The sequence below is a fragment of the Moschus berezovskii genome, chromosome 8 (genome assembly GCF_049115385.1).
Source record: "Moschus berezovskii isolate FMDL1 chromosome 8, NW_MosBer_1.0, whole genome shotgun sequence".
Lineage (NCBI taxonomy): Eukaryota > Metazoa > Chordata > Mammalia > Artiodactyla > Moschidae > Moschus > Moschus berezovskii.
This window is the reverse complement of record NC_142467.1, coordinates 96062867-96080685: the sequence shown is the minus strand read 5'-3', so window position 1 is coordinate 96080685 and position 17819 is coordinate 96062867. Positions and strand designations below refer to the sequence as shown.

The window sequence follows — 17819 nt, the reverse complement described above, 5'->3', positions numbered from 1 at the left end:
CTGTAATCTCATGTGGCAGGAGTCGATTTAAAACAATGTTTTAGTTTATTTGTCTGTGCCATGCGGCTTGTGGGACTTCAGTTCCCCGAACGGGATGGGGACTGAAACCAGGCCCTTGGCCATGGAAGTGCATTGTCCTAACCACCGGACAACCAGGGAAGTCCCCAAACCTCACAGGGTACGAATCCCATCCATGAGGACTCTGCCTCTGGACCTCATGCTTTCTCGTGCCGTCACCTAGAGAGGTAGGTTTTCAGTTTAGGAATTTGTTATTGACAGCCAGGACACAAACTTCAGTCCATAGCAACTTTTCTTTGCTAAAACAGACCAAGGAGGGTGTGGGTTTCTGAGCATATTCTGCCCTCTCAGAGGTTTAGGCTGAACTTGATACTGTACTTGGTCAGAACTGGGTCACATTGTCTCCACAATGTGACGGCCACTTGGGCTATTGCCTGTGAAGAGCTGCAGCAGCTGCTTGTGCTGGACATGGAGGGCCCCCAAGCATCTCCCTCTTCCTCGCTGACTGCAGCTGACCTGGTGCCATCAGAGGGGCCCTCAACTCATTTTCTAGCAAGTGGCCCCCCTCTCTTGCCACCTTCCCCTTCCCCCTTTTTTCCCTTCTGGCCTTTAACCTTGAGGGGTGAGGAGACCTGGACCTCACAGGTATCTCCCAAGTATTTGATCATGGCTCCACTGTGTGTGCTCATTAGAAGGGAATGAAAAGACACAGGAGTCACTTTAAAAAAAGAGGGACTTTATGTGGTCTGTGGACGTGGTCAAACAGGAGCCCAGGCAGTTCTGTGATGGCCACGCTGGGATCCAGGGCTCCTTATTAGAAGGTGACTGGACTGGTGGACTGACAGTAAGGCTGCTGGCCTTGCTGTCCCTAGGGCAATGGTTGGCTGTCCAAAGGATCTGCCAAGAAAGGTGACTTTCGGTGACCCTTTCCTCGTGAGCAGGTAGCCAGCAGCCCCTGGAGGAGTGGCAGAGGACCTCACCCCACCCTTCCCATCCACCCAGAGCATCTACATACCCCAGGCAGCGACGTCATCGTATACCTCCGTTTCCCTGGTGGAGAGCACGGTTGGGTCAGCCAGGGTCACCCTGCCCCATTGTCACACCCCCACCCCCACCCGCTTCTCGCAATCAGTGCTGGCACTCACAGGGGCAGTAGAGCTGTTCTTGGCACATAGCCATCTGTGAAGAGAGCAGGGGTGGGTGGGTGAGGTCTCCTCCCTTCTTGGGGCTGTCTGCCTTCCCAGGCTGCCCTCCACTGGTGACTCACTCACACTTGCCCTTGGTGTCCCGGCACAGCATCTCCTCCTTGCTGGTGAACTCGATCACCTCCAGGATCTCCCCACGCCGGATCCCCAGGTGCTTGCCGCCCCCACGGCGGGTCTTGGCATTGGGGTCGATCATCATCCTCGTCTGAACCACAATCTCCCCCTCAAACTGGGGAGGGGGACACAAGAGCTGCCGCTTGCCCTGCCGCCCTGAGAACCCGGCCCAGCCCTCCCAAGACTCTTCATTCACACCTTGAATTTCTTCCGAAATTCCCGCTCAGCTTTCTCTGCCTTCCGGAGCTGCTTCAGGGACTTCAGGTCCGTGGGTGGCATCTGTGGTGGCTGGAGGGACGCCTTCTCCTTCCTGAGCGCCAACCCCCCCAAAGGTGCTTATGCTTCTCAGGGACCTCCTTTTACTGTTCTCCCCAGCTCAGCCCTGCCCTGCCCACCTCACTCTGGTACCTGAGCTCTGGGTCTTGCGGTGGCCTCCACGGGTACTGCTGAGCCAACAACACTTCATCTGGGACAGTCAGAGCACCGAATTAGGGCAGGGCTGTTGAGTGTGAGCCTCTGGCTCTGGTGGCCTGATGTTCCCCAGGTCAGTTTTCAGGATTTGGGTCTCCTTCTCACCCTCTGCTGCCCAGGCCTCTCATAGTAGATTGCCTTCCATTTTCCTAACTCCTGCCACAGGCCAGGCACGGCAGAAGCTGTTAACTGTTTTTTCAACTTTCTTTTCTTTAAAAAATTTATTTGGCTGCTCTAGGTCTTAGTTGCAGTATGTGGGATCTAATCGCTTGACCAGGGATCGAACCCATGCCCCCTGCATTGGGAATGTGAAGTCTTAGCCGCTGAACCAACAGGGAGGTCCCTTCTTACAACTTTCTTGATGGCTGTCATCCCAAGTTGCCTGCTGAAGAGGTAGCGAGGGTCAGAGAGGTAAGGCAGCCTGCTCAAGGCCACCAGGCTATTAAATGGTAGAGGCAGGGCTTCTCTGTCAGCTTTCGAGGCGGTTTCAGCCCTCCCTCCTACAGCACGTCGGTTTTGGTATGGGTCAAAATATAAGGCCAAGATGTTTCCTCAAAGCCTGCCTCTGAGAAGGAGCTGTGTCGGGCTGGGGTTCTTGCCTGGTCTGGCTGATGAGACTGGACTAGAAGGAGTCTCCCAGGTGACAGCCCACTCGCTACCTGGCAGATGACCAGCTTTTTAGGTGAGGCCATTGCTGGCCAAGGGTCTGAGAGCCTCATGAACACCGGGTGAGTGAAGGATCTAGAACCTGCAGCCCCTAGCTTTTTTTGCAGTCCTCTCTGAATGACTTGAAGTGCCGCCCTGGGCATTCCAGACCACCAGGCCCCCCACACCATCAAACTGCTGGAGTGGGGAGGGGGCTGCGTTTCTGCATGGTGCACTCTTCCCTCCCCAGACGCTTTTTTGCCTCCAGCCTCAACCTGGTGCTGAAGTGACAGTCACACCCAGAGGCCACCCAGCTGGAAGCAGTCCTGACTTCACCCCAGGGTCCCTATACACCTCCCACAGCCTAAGCACACAGCCCTGGGGGCAGCCAAGCAGGGCAGACCCTGGCGCCCGGTGGCCCTGGTACCCTGAGCAGTGAGATCCTGAGCAGGCTGCCCTCATCTCCTGACCCTCGAGGAGCTCCCTGTCTGTGCAGGGGGCTGCCACTGCTCTGAGTGAGGCAGAGAGTGGGAGGGAGGCACCCAGAGCCCCTCAGGTCGGGGACAGACTGGAAAGGGGCAGAGCAGCAGCCTTTGGGACAGCCCGCACTGCTGTGAGCACCCACCCCCGCCCCTCGAGAGGGAGAGATCTGGGCAAGTGTGTGGTATGGGGTCAGAGTCTTGGACAATGACCTTCACAGGATGGGGGACAGTGAGCTAAGCTAAGGATGCATCTGGTCTACTTGGGGTTGGGGAAACAGAAAAGGGTGGACTCATGCCTGCCGAGTTGCTGGAGGTGGAGCGTTCAGAGGCGCTTGCTCCCCGCGTCCACATCCCCAGGAGCGGCGGCCCCCTCCAGACCCAAGCCACAGAGCCTCACTGGAGCGGAAGCAAGAGGGGCCCTGTCAGGAAGCTCTGTGCTCACAGGGGTGTTGCAAGCAGCCCAGGAGAAGCAGCAGGGCTCAGGAAGGAGCCACAGCCATAGAGGCAGCAGGCTTGAGGGCTGGGCTGGTGAGGAGCGGGCAGCAGCTGGGGACCCCTCAGGCACCTCTGACAAGAGTTTCCCTGGCAGGAGACCCTCCGGAGAGAAGGGCAGGAAGCAGCCTAGGGGCAGAGGTTCCCGTGTGCTGGCTGTGAGCTGGGGCAAGTCATGTCTCAAGCTTCCACTTGTGTAAAATGGGGGCAGGGGGGCACAGTGCACATTCCATTAAGTGCTGGTGGGGAGATGGGGTCAGTGAATGCCTCTTCCCTGAGCTGGGCCTGCCTGGCCTTCCTCCTTCTCTCCAGGAGCGGGAGGTATGGAAAAAGAGACAAAAGGGGCCTTGGACACCCAGAGCACGTGGATCTGGAGGGTCGGCCACACCCTGGCTCCAGCCCCCTCCCTCTTGAGTTCAGGCCCAAGCCCTTCCCCTCAGGCACCTCCAATACTGTGGATCTCCTGACACTTTTTCCTTACTCAGGGTCACCTCCACATGACACCCAGGTGCAGGCTCAACATTTAAGCCTCATCCCTATCCTGAGCTTGCTTGCTTTTGTCCCTGTTGATACACCATTACGTCCTCTCGCCGGTTTTGGTTTTTTGTTTTTGGCCACGCTGTTTGCAGGATCTTATTCCTGGAACAGGGATGAAACCCACGCCCCCGTGTTGGGAGTTCAGGGTCTTAAGCACTAGACCAGGGAAGTGCCCCTCTATTGGATTCTTCCCCTGTTATGCATGTCTATGGCCACCACCCTGGGACACAACCCTTGGCTTGGCCGCACCGCGGTCAGGCTGCTGGCCTCTGGCTGTCCTTCCTGTTCCTCCACCAGGAGCTGCCATGACCTCTCTGACCCCTTTCTCTTTTTTTTCCCTAGCTCTGCTTTCAATTCCTCAGGCATATGGGTTTTCACGGGGCCTGGTACTAGCAACATGGACAGAAAAGGCCCCTGTTGATGACCTTTCCCCCTCCTTGGATGCTTCAGCAGACTGGTCTGACTGAGTGTCCCGATCTGTCACCTCTGCTCCTGGGGCCGGGTCCAGAGTGGTCTGTGGGCTCGACATCATCGTACACCTCGTCTGGGTCCCTGCAGGGATACCTGACGTGAGTGAGGGTCTGTTTCAGCCCTGTGACCCATGCCTGTGCTCTCTGACTCCCCATGCTCACTGTGGAATGAAGTGGAGGCCCGCAGAAGAGGAGGTCCTGGGCAGAGCTGCAGAGAGATGAGATGGGAGGTGGGGACGTGGGTAGGCCAGAGAGCGTCGACCTGCCCGCCCCTGCTTTCTACCTAGGCCATCCACACCCACCTGTGTCTGCTGCCGCAGCTCTCCGGAAACTCTGGATGTCCCTGGGGCCTGGGGGCAGTGGGGGCTTGGCTGGGGGAGGGCCCAGGCTGCTGGCCGGGGGTAGAGGCCTCCGCCGGGGCAGGTGACCAGGTCTAAGACCTAGCCTGGAGCCAGCACTCCGAGCGAGGGCTCCTGATCTCTGCTGCCGTGCCCCAAACCCTGGGCTGAGCGGGACCCGGGGCCTGGAGCCTGCCACGGCAGAGGGCAGTGAGCTCTCTGAAAAGGAGCCAGGGAGCAGGGGCTTTCTTGCGAGGTTCCTGGGCAGAGAACCTGGCTCCGGCTGTGAGAACTTGCGGAGGGGCCCCTGACACTCGGGCTGCAGAAACTTTGAGGGGAGCACACTGAACTCGGGCTCCGAGGACGTCCTCGAGAGGCTGGCGGGCTCAGGCTGCGGGGGCTTCTTGGAGAGCCCCTTGAACTCACACTGGCGTGGCTTCTTGGGAACCACACTGACCTCCGGCTCCGAGGACGTCCTGGTGAGGTCACCAAACTCAGGTGGCAGGGGCTTCTTGGGAAGGTCATTCAGCTGAGGCCGGGCGATCTTTCTGGGAAATGTACTGAAGTCGGGCTGTGAGGAGTGGGGGTGGGGCTCACCAGATTCGGGCTTTGAAAGGGGCACTGGAGGGACCTCACTGGACTCGGGCTGCGGCAGGGACTTCTTAGGGAGGCCACTGACCTGAGGCTGTGGGGGCTTTCTGGGGAGCTCACAGAACTCAGGCTGCGGGGGCTTCTTGGGAAGAGTACTGAAGTTAGGCTCTGAGGAGTGGGGTTGGGGCTCACTGAATTCGGGCTTTAAGAGGGGCACTGGAGGGACCTCAGTGGACTCAGGCTGTGGCAGGGGCTTCTTAGGGAGGCCACCGACCTGAGGCTGCAGGGGCTTTCTGGGGAGCCCACAGAACTCAGGCTGCAGGGGCTTCTTAGGAAGAGTACTGAACTTGGGCTCCACAGGGGGCCTGGGGGTGTTGCTGAGCTCAGGCTGCTGCGGGGGCTTCTGAGAAGGGACCTCAGGTTTCCTGGGGAGCGGCATGGCCTCAGGCTGCAGGAACTTCTTGGAGAGTTCACTGAACTCAAGTTTGGGGGGCTTTTTGGGCAGGTCAGTGAACTCGGGCTGTGGGGGCTTCTTGGGGTGCTCGCCTAGCTCAGGCTGTGGAAACTTTTTGAGGAGTTTGTGGAACTCAGGCTTCGGGGGCTTTTTGGGGAGATCGCCAGTCTCCGTCTGAGAGGCCTGGAACTTTGCTTGAAGGCTCCGGAAGTCCTGATGACTCCCCTAGGGGACACAGGCAGGCAAGGGACTCATACATATGGGGGTCGTGGAGAGATGGACATGGGGACTAGCGGACCGATCACAGACACACACCCTTGTGGTCCTCTTTTCGGCCTTCTGCTGTTGACTGTCTTCTCTTGACCAGACTCCCATGTTTTTGTCTCCAGCCTCCCCGTGAGAGTGTGAGGCTCTCTTCCTGAACTACCACACATCCTCTCACCTCGTCACTTAAGCCCGGAATGTGCAACCAACCTTACTCCACTTTGGACCCGAGCTCCTGGGGCTCCCATGGCCTTCTGCTCCCATACCCACCCCCACCCCAACTCCATGGAGCATCCTCAAGCTCCTCCTCCCTTCCTGCATGTCCCTAGGCCTTTCTTTTCTTATTTCAAAATGTATCTGGAGGGACTTCCCTGGCAGTCAGGTGGCTAAGTCTCCTAGCTCCTGTTTGGGGAAGTAGATCCCACATGCCACAGCGAAGAGTTTACATGCCTCAACTGAAGCTTCCGCATGCCACCACCAAGACGCGGTGCAGCCAAAAGCAATAAATGTATATTAGTATATCTGGAACTGAACAACTCCGGACCACCTGCACCCCTGTCCTGGCCATGAAGAATCCACCCAGGGGAGGCGGCCTCCCCTGCAACAGCATTATTGTAAGAGGCTCCTCCTTGTTTCTCCTGCCCCCAACGCCCCACGCCCCCATTCCCGGTCAGTGCGCCCACAGCAGCCAGAGGAGGCCTGAGTCTATTTGTACTCCTCTGCTCTGAATCTGGGTGTGCTCTGTCACTTCCCCACAGTAAGAGCTCCAGAGCTCACGAACCCCCTGCACGGTACATCTGACCTCCCCCTATTGTCACCTGCTTGGCCTCCCTCTCCTGCTTGGGGCACACTTCCCCCTGCACGGTTCTCTCCTCTTCCAGGTTTCTACTCCTTTATTCCATGTGATAGAGGTCTTTTTTCCTGGACCACCCTGATTTAAAAAAAGATCCCCCTAGGACTTTTTGATCTCCCCAACCTGCCTGATTTTTCTCTTAGTGCCTACCACTCTATATCATCCTATTTATTTTTACTTAATACTTATTTTTTTTTTTACTATTTATTGGAATGCCATGTAGCACATGGTATCCTAGTTCCCCAACTAGGAATTGAACCCGTGCCCCTTGCATTGGAAGCAAGGAGTCTTAACCGCTACACCGCCACCTAGTACTGTTTTTTAAATGTCTTGACTAGGGTTTTGTGCGTGTGTGTGTGTGTGTCTGTGTGTGTGTGGACTCCCTCTCCCCCACCCCCTGTGGAACATGACACGAGGGCAGCAGCACTGTCTTCTCAGTGCCTCGCACTAGTAAGATGCACAGTAACTATTCGTTGAAATAAAGAATCTACTAGGGACTTCCCTGGTAGCTCAGTGGTTGAGACTTCGTGCTTCCAATGCAGGAGGTGCGTTGATCCCTGGTTGGGGAACTAAGATCCCACATGCCGTGTGGCACGGGGAAAAAAAAATATATATATATATATATATACTGGACACCGAGACAAGCAGCATATACTCTGCCACATCCAGCCTGATGTGGTGCACCAGCCCTGGCACATGAAGTCCATCCCGGATCCCGTCTCAACAGGACCCACACCCTCGGTCACGACACAGGAGACATACAAGTAGGCCAGGCCTGCTTTGACCGACAAATGACCCCAGAAGTGGCCCTGCCACAGGCCCCTGGGCCTGGCTTCACCTGGGGTCTAGGAGATTGGGGAGGGGAAGGGCAGGGCAGGACCTCACTCATCTGCCCTGTCTGAGCTTCACTCTCCCCTGACCCAGAGAACAAGGAAGGGTGGCAGTTCCTGCCTGAGGCCTGAGATACCTCTGTGAAAGCATCCCCCACCAGCTGGGCTGGGACAAGGCTCCCAGGTGACCCAGGGGGCCGGAGAAGTCAGGTCAGCAGGTGAGGCCCTGGAGGACTCCTAGGGTGGGCGGCAGGTACATGACCTACTTTGTCACCCACAGGAAGCCCCTGGCACTCACCCTGGTTGCCTGTTACCCAGTGGCTGTTCATGCTGACCTGGGAGGAGGGGAGTCACCCCAGCAGGCCCACCCGTTCCCCTTCTAGTCACAGCCTCGGCCATCGCTGCCCCTAAGCCTGAGCTGTCCCAGAAGTGGATCCTGGCTGCTGCTTACCTCTGGGCATTTGTGCAGTCATCCTCATGTCCCCAACAGCTTTCCTGCCCCTCTGCTGCCCCACTTTTGGAATATGCCCCCCCTGGTTTCCACCCGTGGCATCCCTCACCTCCAGCCAGTATGGGGCTCTCCCAGGCCCTGGAGACTCACTCACCATGGCTGCAGGATGGCGACGGACCACAAGGCGAGTGGGACCCAGGCCAGGACTGCTGCCTTCAGGAAGTGACTGTGGCTTCTGCTTCATGGGGTGGGGTCTGCTGGCCAGGCAGGGAGGGGAGGGGAGGAGGGAAGGAAGGAGCAGAGGCGGGGACAGCCCCAGCCTGGTCTCAGATCCTGTCAGTGCTTCTTGAATTCCTGTCCTGCCCTTCAAGCTTTGGGCATCCTGTTAGCGGAATGCCTCCCAACAGTCACTCATTTCTAGATTCCTCTGCCCCCTCACCGCCACCCCAGTCCTGCCATGTGCTGGCCTCTGAACTCCAGGGAGGACTTGTGCCAGGCCAGGAGGGCCTCCTGCCAATAGAGGCAGGCCAAGGCCACCTCCAGCCAGGGCCTCCGTGGGAGGGGAGGTGTAGTTCTCAGTAGGGAAGGGGCATGGTAAGCTTCACGCTTACCCGGGAGTTGGAGTGAGTCGGGTGGGTGAGGCCCTCCTGCCGGCCCTTGTTGCCTCAACATTGCCTTCCTCATTTCAACACTTCCCTGCAGTCCCGATTTCCAGCTCTGAGCAGGACTCAGGACTTCCTGTTGCGGGGACAGCTGCCACACAGGCTGACGGCCCAGGTTGGGTGGCAGATTTGGTGATGGGCAGGTGGGTGGACAGTGTCCAGGTTTCCAGAGGACTAGGGAAGGAGGAAAATGGGGGTGGCTGGGAGGCCAGCAAAGAGGGGGTAAAGGTGGGGCACGAGACCAGTGATGTCTGGAGGGAAACCCTGATGGCTTGGCTTGGTCAGGAGGTCAGTGACCTTGGGGCTCATAGAGAAAGGAGAAAATACCCAGTGGGAGAGAGCAGAGCCCTGATTCTCAGCTTGGCCACACCATCGGGGTCCCTTGAAGAGTTCACAGAGGTGAATAGAAGCTCCTGGAGATCCTTTTTTTAATTTAAAACTTTTCAGGTACACTGGGTCTTTGCTGCTGCAAGCAGACTTTCCCAAGTTGCAGAGAGCAGGGATACTCTCTAGTTTCAGCGTGCAGGCTTCTCATTGTGGTGACTTCTCGTTACAGAGCAGAGGCTCTCGAGAGCCGGGGCAGGGCGTCAGTAGTTGCAGGTCCCAGACTCTAGGGCACAGGCTCAATAGTTGTGGTTCAGGGGGATACTCCTGGACCAGGGATCGAACCTGTGTCCCCTGCACTGGCAGGTAGATTCTTTACCACTGAGCCATCAGGGAAGTCTGTTCCTGGAGATTCTGACTTAATTGGTCCGGGTTGTGGCCTGAGCCTGGGATTTCTTACATACCCTCAGGATGATTCTAATGTGAAGCTGGGAAAGAACTGGTGTCCACTAGTCAGTCTGGGACCCTGATAAAGTGTGGGCTGTGCCTCAGGTCTGTCAGTCTGAAGCATCCCAGGTGTTGCCCATACTGTGGTCCAAGGATCACACCTAGACTAGCAGGGATGTTTGAAGTTTCCAGAAGGCTACAGACAGCAGTTGGCGGTCACTCCACCTGTGTGTCTGCTCTAAGAGCAGAGCTCGGGGATTCTGGGTCCCTGTGTGCCCCTGCACAGACCAACATGCACTCTGGGTCACATTCCCTGGTGTGGGTCCCCCTCCGAGTAGGAGGATGAGGATGAAGAGGTCTGTGTCCCAGAGCCGCTCAGCCTGGCAACCTCCAGTCTCTGGCCAACCTGTGCCCACTGGGGTAGCTGCACAAGACGGGGGCCTGCCTGGACACGCGGGCCCCTCATTCATCCTCCCTTCAGATGGACACTCCTGAGTGCCCTCTGCTGGGTGGAGCTGGGGTCCTCAGAGGGACTCTGCTTTCGGGCATCTTGGAGCTGAGGTGGTGGGGGCGGGGAGGAACCCTCTTTGAGGTCACAGCTTGGTTGGCCAGAGAGAGGCCAGGGCCTGCAGAGGCCCATAGGGGACATTGGAGACATTGGGAGCAGTAAGACTTCCCAAGCGAGCAAAGATTGGACGTGAGTTAGGAGGAGATGAGGGTAGGAGGCGGGGCTTCCAGGCGGCGCAGTAGTAAAGAATCTGCCTGCCAATGTGGGAGACACAAGAGACGTCGGTTCTATCCCTAGGTTAGGATGATCCCCTGGAGGAGAAAATGGTAACCCACGCCAGTATTCTTGCCTGGAGAATTCCATGGACAGATGAGTCTGGCAGGCTACTGGTTACAAAGAGTCGGACACCATTGAGTGACTGAATACACATGCACAAGGGTAGGAGGCAGTTTTCAATGACCCAGCTCTCCAGGCCTCAGAGCACTTTCAGCTTGCTCCAGAGGCCAGCGAGGGGCCTGGGGAGCATGGGGACTGTGGACCCACTGTACCCATGGGAGGGGCTGTTGCATCTATGTGGGTGATGGAGTTGGGAGGCAGGTACCTGGGCCAAGATGTTGGCTCTGAGTCTCTCTGGAAAGATCCTGACACACTGGGAAGTGACACACTGGGCACTGCCTGGATTTGGGGGTGGCTGAATGAGGGCCTTATGGGGAAAACTCCTAGGAGCTGGGGGACCCTGGTCCCCAGGAGATGTGACACTGAGCCTTGAAGATGCAGGAAAGGGTGAGCCTAGGGCCATATTCCCAAAGGTGTCTAGGGCCTTGGAGGTGCTGGAAAAGGAGAGAATGCCTGGGTTTTCTCATCAGTGGTAACTGTCCCACTTCTGGGGTCATGTAGAAATCAGCGTGACTTTGGAACCGGGCCTGGCTCGAGTTGGGCTCAGTCAGCTTACCAACCTAGCCTCACCTTCTATATCTGTACAGTGGTCCCCTGACCCACCTCCGCCCCAGGTTCTTGAGGGCCCCAGGCAGCCAGCCACAGGCTTGGTGGCTGGAGGGATGTGAACTGCTGGCCAACGTTTCTCAAGCCCCCTCCCTCTCTCCCCATCCCTCTGTGAATTCTCACAAGAACTCCAAAGGCTGACTGTCATGACACCCACTTTAAGGACTGGAAAATTAGATACTGAGAGGTTCAGCCTTGGGGCTTCCTTGGCAGTCCTGTGGCTAGGACTGTGCTCCCAGTGCAGGCGGCATGGGTTTGATCCCTAGAGTAAGGGAACTAAAGTCCCACATGTTGCATGTCATACCCAAAAGACTCCCCAAAACAGGTTGAATCTTCCCCAGGGTCACCCAACTGTGGGTCCAAGGCTTCTGGCTGAGAAGCGTGTGTGGGGGGATCTTATGGGGGTCTGGAGCCCCCACGGTTCCCTATGGTCCCACAGCTCATGTTCAGTGTCAGCTGCCTCAGTGGGGGCCTGAGGGCCTGGAGATGGTGGCAGCGTGGTTACCTGGCCTGAGTTACCTGGGCCTCAGCTGCAACCCCATCAAGAACACTGGAGCCCTGAAGCCCCTTGTGAGGCCGAGGATGGAGGGGCAGGCGGTCTGGCTCCTGGGTGTCCAGGTGGGATAAGGTCCTAAGCGCAGCAGATCTCCCTACTGCCCTTCCCAGGAGAAGTGGAAGGGCCTTCAGAACCTGGATGTGTTCAACTTCGAGGAGACACAGTGGCCACACTAACAGGAGCAGGTGTTTGAGCTGATACCCCAGCTAGGCTTTACCTGGATGGTTTCCATGCTGAGGACCTTGCTTGGCTCTGAGACTGAGAGATGAAGATTCTGAGGTGGACCAGAGGAGGACAGGAAAGGAGACAAGGGGAAGACAGGAGGCTGCTGCTGGGTGAGGGGTGGGGCCTGGGGACTTCCCCCCAGGGGGTGACCAGTGTCTTGTTGGCGGCAGACAGAGGACAACCCTGATGACTTGGAAGATGGAGGAGGTAAGGAATGAAACGGGGTGGGGTGGGGCTAGGAGTCGCTGGGTTCTTGCTCACAGGATGTCTAGGTTCCCCAGGAAAAGAGGAGAGGGATGGTGAGTGTGGCCCTGATAGAAGGAGTGGAAGATGTACAAGATAGGGCCTTGTGGGCTACTAGGAGGACAGGATCTTCATCCAGAGAGCTGAGAGGAGCGACAGGGGTATTAGGCAGGGGAAGGGGCACGATTGGAAGAGACTTGTTTCCAGGGGTCCTCAGACTGGATGGAGGGGGAGACGGGGGATGGAGGATTGCTTCTGGTGCCCAGGACCAGGCAAGGGTTGAGGTCTGGGCTAGGGGGCCACAGGGCTGGAAGGGAGAAAGATGCAGGAAGTAAAGCCAGGCCCAGAGGGATGGGGCTTCCATATCCCGAAGGTTCGACCCTCAGGGTTCTGGTGACAGCAGCTGTGGGACCAGATTTTGAACCCTGGCCCCCACCTGACTCCCAGGAAGAAAAGGAAGGAGAGAACCTATATGGGGGAGAGAAGGGAGGGAGCCAGGCTCTGCAGGACTGGCCAAGACCCAGCCTCATCCTCAGGGCTGGAGAGAAAAGGGGAGATGGGCAGCCCACAATGACAGTCCAGAGGACAGGGAGAGAGAATGGCTATGAGGCCTAACCCCAGCCTGCCACACAGTGCCCAGCCCTGGGTGACCTGGCACCACCCTACTTCTGCCAGGACTGCTCTGTCACCTCCTTGAGGGTTGGCACAGGCCTCAGGATCTGGGGGGTTCCAGCTGGGCGCTCCTGGGACTTTTCAAATAAAACTGGCAAATGCCATCTCATCTGGTTTCTGGAAGTGGTGGGACAGAAGGGAAGGTCACCAACAGCTGTCCCAGGGTTGAGGTGACAGGGGAGGCGGGACACAGGTGGGCAGTGAGGGGGGACCTGCCTCCTCCTGAGGTGGCGGTGCCCCAGGACTGCAGTAGAGAAGCAAGGGACCCAGACACATGGCACATCTCATCTACAGCTGGCTCATCTGCCTCTTTTATTGCCTCCCCACCCCTGCCATCTCAGGCTTTCCCTAAAACGACACCATTACCCACAGCCCGCTCCCTACGCGGCGGTGTTCAGAGTGGCGAGAAAACCGGACACTCCCCCTCAGACAGCAGCGGCGATACCTTGGGTGCCAGCAGAGCCGGGTCTGGGTAGGGCAGAGGAGGGGGCGCCTGAGCCTCAGCCCCGCTCCTCGCCTCAGGGTTCCCCGCCCTTCCCACCCGCGCGCTCCCCCCGGCCTTACCCGCCGGCGCGTCGGGGCGCGGCTGCCCGGGCGCCGGGGCCGCGGGGCCGCCGGGGCGGTGGTCCTCCAGGTGTAGGGTCATGGCGGGCCGCGAGGCCGTGGAGAAGGCGCACTGCATGCACGAGTAGCGGCCGCGCGTGTGCTCCCACACGATGCGGCTGGGAGCCGCGTGCCCTGCGGGCAGGCGGGACCCGGTCAGCCCCGGCCCTGGGCGAGGGAGGGTCGGACCTTTCCCAGCCTCCCCATCAGCTCCCGGGAGTGGGGGCGTGGGGCGGGGGGCATTGGCCTGGCCGATCCGTTTCTCCCGAACGTTTCCCCAAGTATCTTGGGGCACTAAACTTGATTTAGCCGCATCCCCTCCTCCCATCCTCTGAACCCATGTGAGGGGGAAGGGCTCCGGATCCGGGCGCGAGTTTTACACGGAAACGCCGGCGCAGATGAAGGAGCAGGGGCCGCGATTTTTAAGGCAAAATCCTGTATTTCGGGGGAGACATTTCTGGGCACCTGGAAAGGGGGTGGGTATCCCCCAGGTCCCGCCGGGCGCAGGCAAGAAATTCCCTCCACCCTCCCTGGTGGTCACCTGCACGCACCTGACGGCGCGTCGGAGCCGCCCTGGGGTCTTCGCGGGCTGCCGCCTGCACCTGTGATCAACGGGCGGGTCAAAGTCAGAAGTCAGAGTGAGCCCAGCCCACCCAGAAGGCGGCCCCGATAGCCCACACTCACCTTGGCTCTTTTTCCAGACGGCGGCGCTGGAGGCAGGAGGCCCGGGAGCGGCGGCCAGAAAGGGGCGCAGGCGTGGGGGGCTTAGGCCAAAAGGCGCGGGGTTCAGGTAGGGCAGAAAGGGCCCGGTGGGGGCAGGGGCAGGGGTCGTGAACGGCTCGAGCAGCGGGTACTGCAGGCCAGGCGCCGGCGCAGGGTCGGACTCCGGGGGGCGCTCGGACGCCGGCGACTCCCTGTCCAGGGCCGGGGGTGGCGGCGGCGGGGCTGGGCTCTGCGCATGCTCGGCGCAAACATGCAGATGCTTGAAGAGCGAGCGGTGCGTGCGGAAGCGCAGCAGGCAGTTCTCACACCTGGAGGGCAGCATAGGGCTGGGCTGGGTCTCCCAGGGGACCCAGGGAGGGGCCTATCCGCGGTAACCTGGAGAGCCGCCGCTCCAGGGTGGTCAAGGACCCTGGGCCCAAATAACCTGACTCCCCCATCTGCGGGGGAGGAGTTTGCCCTAAGCGGCCGCCCACAGTGGTCGCGACCCTTCCGGACTTCTCCAGGTCGGAACCCTGGGAAGATGAGGAAGGAAGTCTCAATTTTGACTTAGGTGATCAGTTTGCCTCTTGGGAGGTAGAGGACTGGGCGGAGTCGTGCCATGTATGTCCCCCCCTACACACATATTCCCTCTCAAGCCCCGCCCTCGGGGTCCCTGGAATTGGCTCTAGGGACCAGTCTCTTCTGGGCAGGTAAGGGTTAAGTCTGGCCCTAGATCACGTCCACTTCCCGACCCAATCCTCTCGGAAAAGGGAGGGAGAAAAGCCAGGACCCCAGGTAGTAGCTGTCAAAATCGGTGGTCAGGGGGAGCTGCCTTGTCCCCCACACCAGCAGAGGTCACGGTGGACCAGGTCTCACTTGAAGTAGCGGTTGGGTTTGTAGTGCAGCTTGCCGTGGGCCACCAGTTCCTGCATGTTGGGGAAGGTCTCGGTGCAGCTCAGGGCGGAACAGCGGAAGAGCTTGCCTGGCGGCGCAGGGATGAATGAGAGGAGTGGAGTGGGGTGGCCAGGACTGGCCCGGAGGCTCGGCCTGCCTCCCGCCCTAAACTGCCTCCCCACCATCTACCCTGGCCCTACCTTCCAGGGACTGTGTGGGTGGGCAGTGGGTACGCAGATGCTGTGCCAGGTCTCGAACGCTGGGGAAACTGAGGCAGCAGCCTGGGCTGGAGCACGGTATCTGCTTCCCTGAAGGACGGCACAGAAGTAGGGAGAGGGTCACCGTCCCTGCGTCACCCATGCGGTCCAGGGCTCTGCCTCAGAGGGGCGTTTATGGGGCTGCAACTGCCCTGCAACTACTAACTATGGTTTCTTACTGGGGCCTTTACCCTCTGCCTCCCCCACCAGAAAGCAGCAGCTGAGTTTCCCTGGCTCCTCGTTGGAGCCACAGCCTGGCACACAATGGGGCTCAGTAAGTGGTGATTCCCTCTAGGTGGGCCCCCAGTCTGGGGATACTCAGTCATCTGCCCTTCTGTTGTTCCAGGCCTGTGATCCCCCAGAAGGTCCCATCACAGGTCACCTGGTGGTGGGCGTCGTCTGGGAGGCCGCAGGTCCTCACTGGTCCCGGAGACAGTGCTGGCTGGGCCAAGGCTGTGTCCAGGTCCGGGATGGCCACTGTCTGGGGCTGGGGAGGCACCCTGCTGGGTCCTCCCGGTGGGCCCTCCACGCTCCCACACTGGGGGTGTGGTTGCCCGGTCAGGGCCCGGCTCCTCCTCCATGGAAGAGGACTTGGCTATAGCAGCCACAACTGGGGACACCCCCTTGTCGGTCTCACTGGAGCTGGGCTCTGCAGTAGCCGGCATGTCCGGGCTGGACCCCGAGGGTTCCTCATCCTGGTGGAACGAAGAGGTGAGGAGAACCCCTGGGCCCAGGGTCTGCCTGCGCCAGCTAGGGGAACCCCTTTACCCCGCCATAACCATTGGGTTATGTTTATGAAACAGCGAATGCCCAGAGACGTCACCCAGTCGGCCCCCATTCTAAGGAGAGGCAGTGGGTGAGGGGGTCGAACGTCTGCGTCCAGTGTCCCTGTCCTTCGGAAAAGAGTTGGGAGGTGTGCCAAATGTAGAAGGGGGTACCTTTCCAGGAAGCCCCTATATGAAAGAAGCATGCTCTGATCCTAACTTGGAAAGCTAGGGACCTCCACTACAAGGCAGGGGCGTGGCCCAGAGGGAGTGAGCGGGGGCAAAGGCGGGGCTCTGAACAGGGCGCGGCTAGGAAGATTCTGGAGGGCCAGAAGTGGCCAAGTGGGTGTTTGAGGATAGAGATATATCTACCAGAGGGGTTCGAGCTGTGCAGGAGAACTGGAGGTGCTGGGACCCCAAACATATAAAGATCAGGGGGCGGTGCCTGAGCCCTGTAGGCGTGGCCCAGTCGAAGCCAGGACCGGAAGTAGGGGATAGGGTGCTCCCTGAGTGACAGCGGCGGGCGACTGCCCGGATGTGGGGGCGGGGTCGGCCGGAGGCTCAGAAGGCCGCTCCCCGCCAGTCCCTGCTTGTTCGCCGCGTCCGCGTCCCCGGTGCCGCGCTCACCATCCTCAGCCTGGTTCAGCCTCTTGTTCCCGCGGCTCCGGCGGCTCCAGCTAAGGCTGCGGCGACTCCTTCGGTGGCTGCGGGCTCGCGCTCACGTCGGCGCCATTTTTCGGCTCCTAGCTCTCGCGAGAACGGGGGCGGGGTCCGTGCACAGTGCTCGGCGAGGAGGCGGGGCCTGAGATCCAGGATTCTCCCGAACTGCTATGCCCAGAGAAGGCAATGGCACCCCACTCCAGTACTCTTGCCTGGAAAATCCCATGGACGGAGGAGCCTGGTAGGCTGCAGTCCATGGGGTCGCTAAGAGTCTGAGCAACACGACTGAGCGACTTTACTTTCACTTTTCACTTCATGCACTGGAGAAGGAAATGGCAATCCACTCCAGTGTTCTTGCCTGGAGAATCCCAGGGACAGGGGAGCCTGGTGGGCTGCCGTCTATGAGATCGCACAGAGTTGGACACGACTGAAACGACTTAGCAGCAGCAGCAACAGCTATGCCCAGAAAATGTCTGCAGAGATCTAGGAATAAAATTTTCCAGGGCCTTTGTGTTCTGTGCAAAATAAGCATCTTCAATTCCTCCCGTCCCGTCACCATATCTCGAAGGGGGATAAACAGCAGTTCTCAATTTTGAAAAGATCCCTCTTTGGAGGGAAATTGCCACGGATGTCAACATTTTCAATGCACTTTGTCCGGAAGTTGGAACGGATCTGTTGAGATAGCCAAGGGCCGGAAACAAGTTCACTATCCGTCCTCAGGACACCCGGAACGTGTGTGTAGCCTAAAGATGGAGCGATGTGTATTTTCAAGAGGATAGGTGGAGAGCTCTGGCGTGAAATGAGTCACCTATCCGACTTACGTTCCTTGAGTGCCTACTTTGTGCTAGGCTCTAGGGACCCAGAGATGAACAGGACAGGCCAACATTCCTGCTCTCAGGGGGCACTCACGTTTTAAAATGGGGAAACAGACAATGAATCAACAAATGCGGGAAATGATCTTATGGTTATATTAAGTGCCATAAGGGAAAAAGGGTTTCCCAGGTGGCGCTAGTGGTAAAGAACCCGCCTGTCAATGCTGGAGATGGAAGAGAGACCGGTTCGATCCCCGGGTCAGGAAGATCCCT

The 17819-nt window shown here is 58.7% G+C and overlaps 2 protein-coding genes across 4 annotated transcripts; both read right to left on the bottom strand.

The window, feature by feature from the left end:
* Positions 1 to 737: 737 nt before the first annotated feature.
* PRAM1 (PML-RARA regulated adaptor molecule 1) lies at positions 738 to 9411 on the bottom strand. Of its 3 annotated transcripts, none has more exons than XM_055431472.2 (10): positions 8370 to 9395; positions 4737 to 6042; positions 4597 to 4642; positions 4449 to 4516; positions 1746 to 1803; positions 1536 to 1647; positions 1286 to 1452; positions 1164 to 1197; positions 1034 to 1068; positions 738 to 915 (listed from the first exon to the last, which is right to left on the bottom strand). In XM_055431472.2, exons 1-9 carry the CDS (start codon positions 8457 to 8459, stop codon positions 1048 to 1050), a joined length of 1902 nt encoding a protein of 633 aa, XP_055287447.2. In that variant the 5' UTR covers positions 8460 to 9395; the 3' UTR covers positions 738 to 915; positions 1034 to 1047. The 3 variants fall into 3 exon arrangements, with proteins under 3 accessions (XP_055287447.2, XP_055287446.2, XP_055287448.2); XM_055431471.2 differs by having other exon boundaries at positions 1290 to 1452; positions 8370 to 8966; XM_055431473.2 differs by lacking the exons at positions 738 to 915; positions 1034 to 1068; positions 1164 to 1197; ... (1 more) ...; positions 1536 to 1647; positions 1746 to 1803 and adding an exon at positions 3017 to 4066 and having other exon boundaries at positions 8370 to 9411.
* Positions 9412 to 13136: 3725 nt separating this feature from the next.
* On the bottom strand, positions 13137 to 16848 carry ZNF414 (zinc finger protein 414). The gene is made up of 8 exons (XM_055431477.2): positions 16702 to 16848; positions 15693 to 16005; positions 15254 to 15361; positions 15036 to 15141; positions 14142 to 14488; positions 14009 to 14059; positions 13419 to 13592; positions 13137 to 13322 (listed from the first exon to the last, which is right to left on the bottom strand). The coding sequence occupies exons 1-8, from the start codon at positions 16702 to 16704 to the stop codon at positions 13249 to 13251; spliced, it is 1176 nt and encodes a 391-aa protein (XP_055287452.1). The 5' UTR covers positions 16705 to 16848; the 3' UTR covers positions 13137 to 13248.
* Positions 16849 to 17819: the final 971 nt, after the last annotated feature.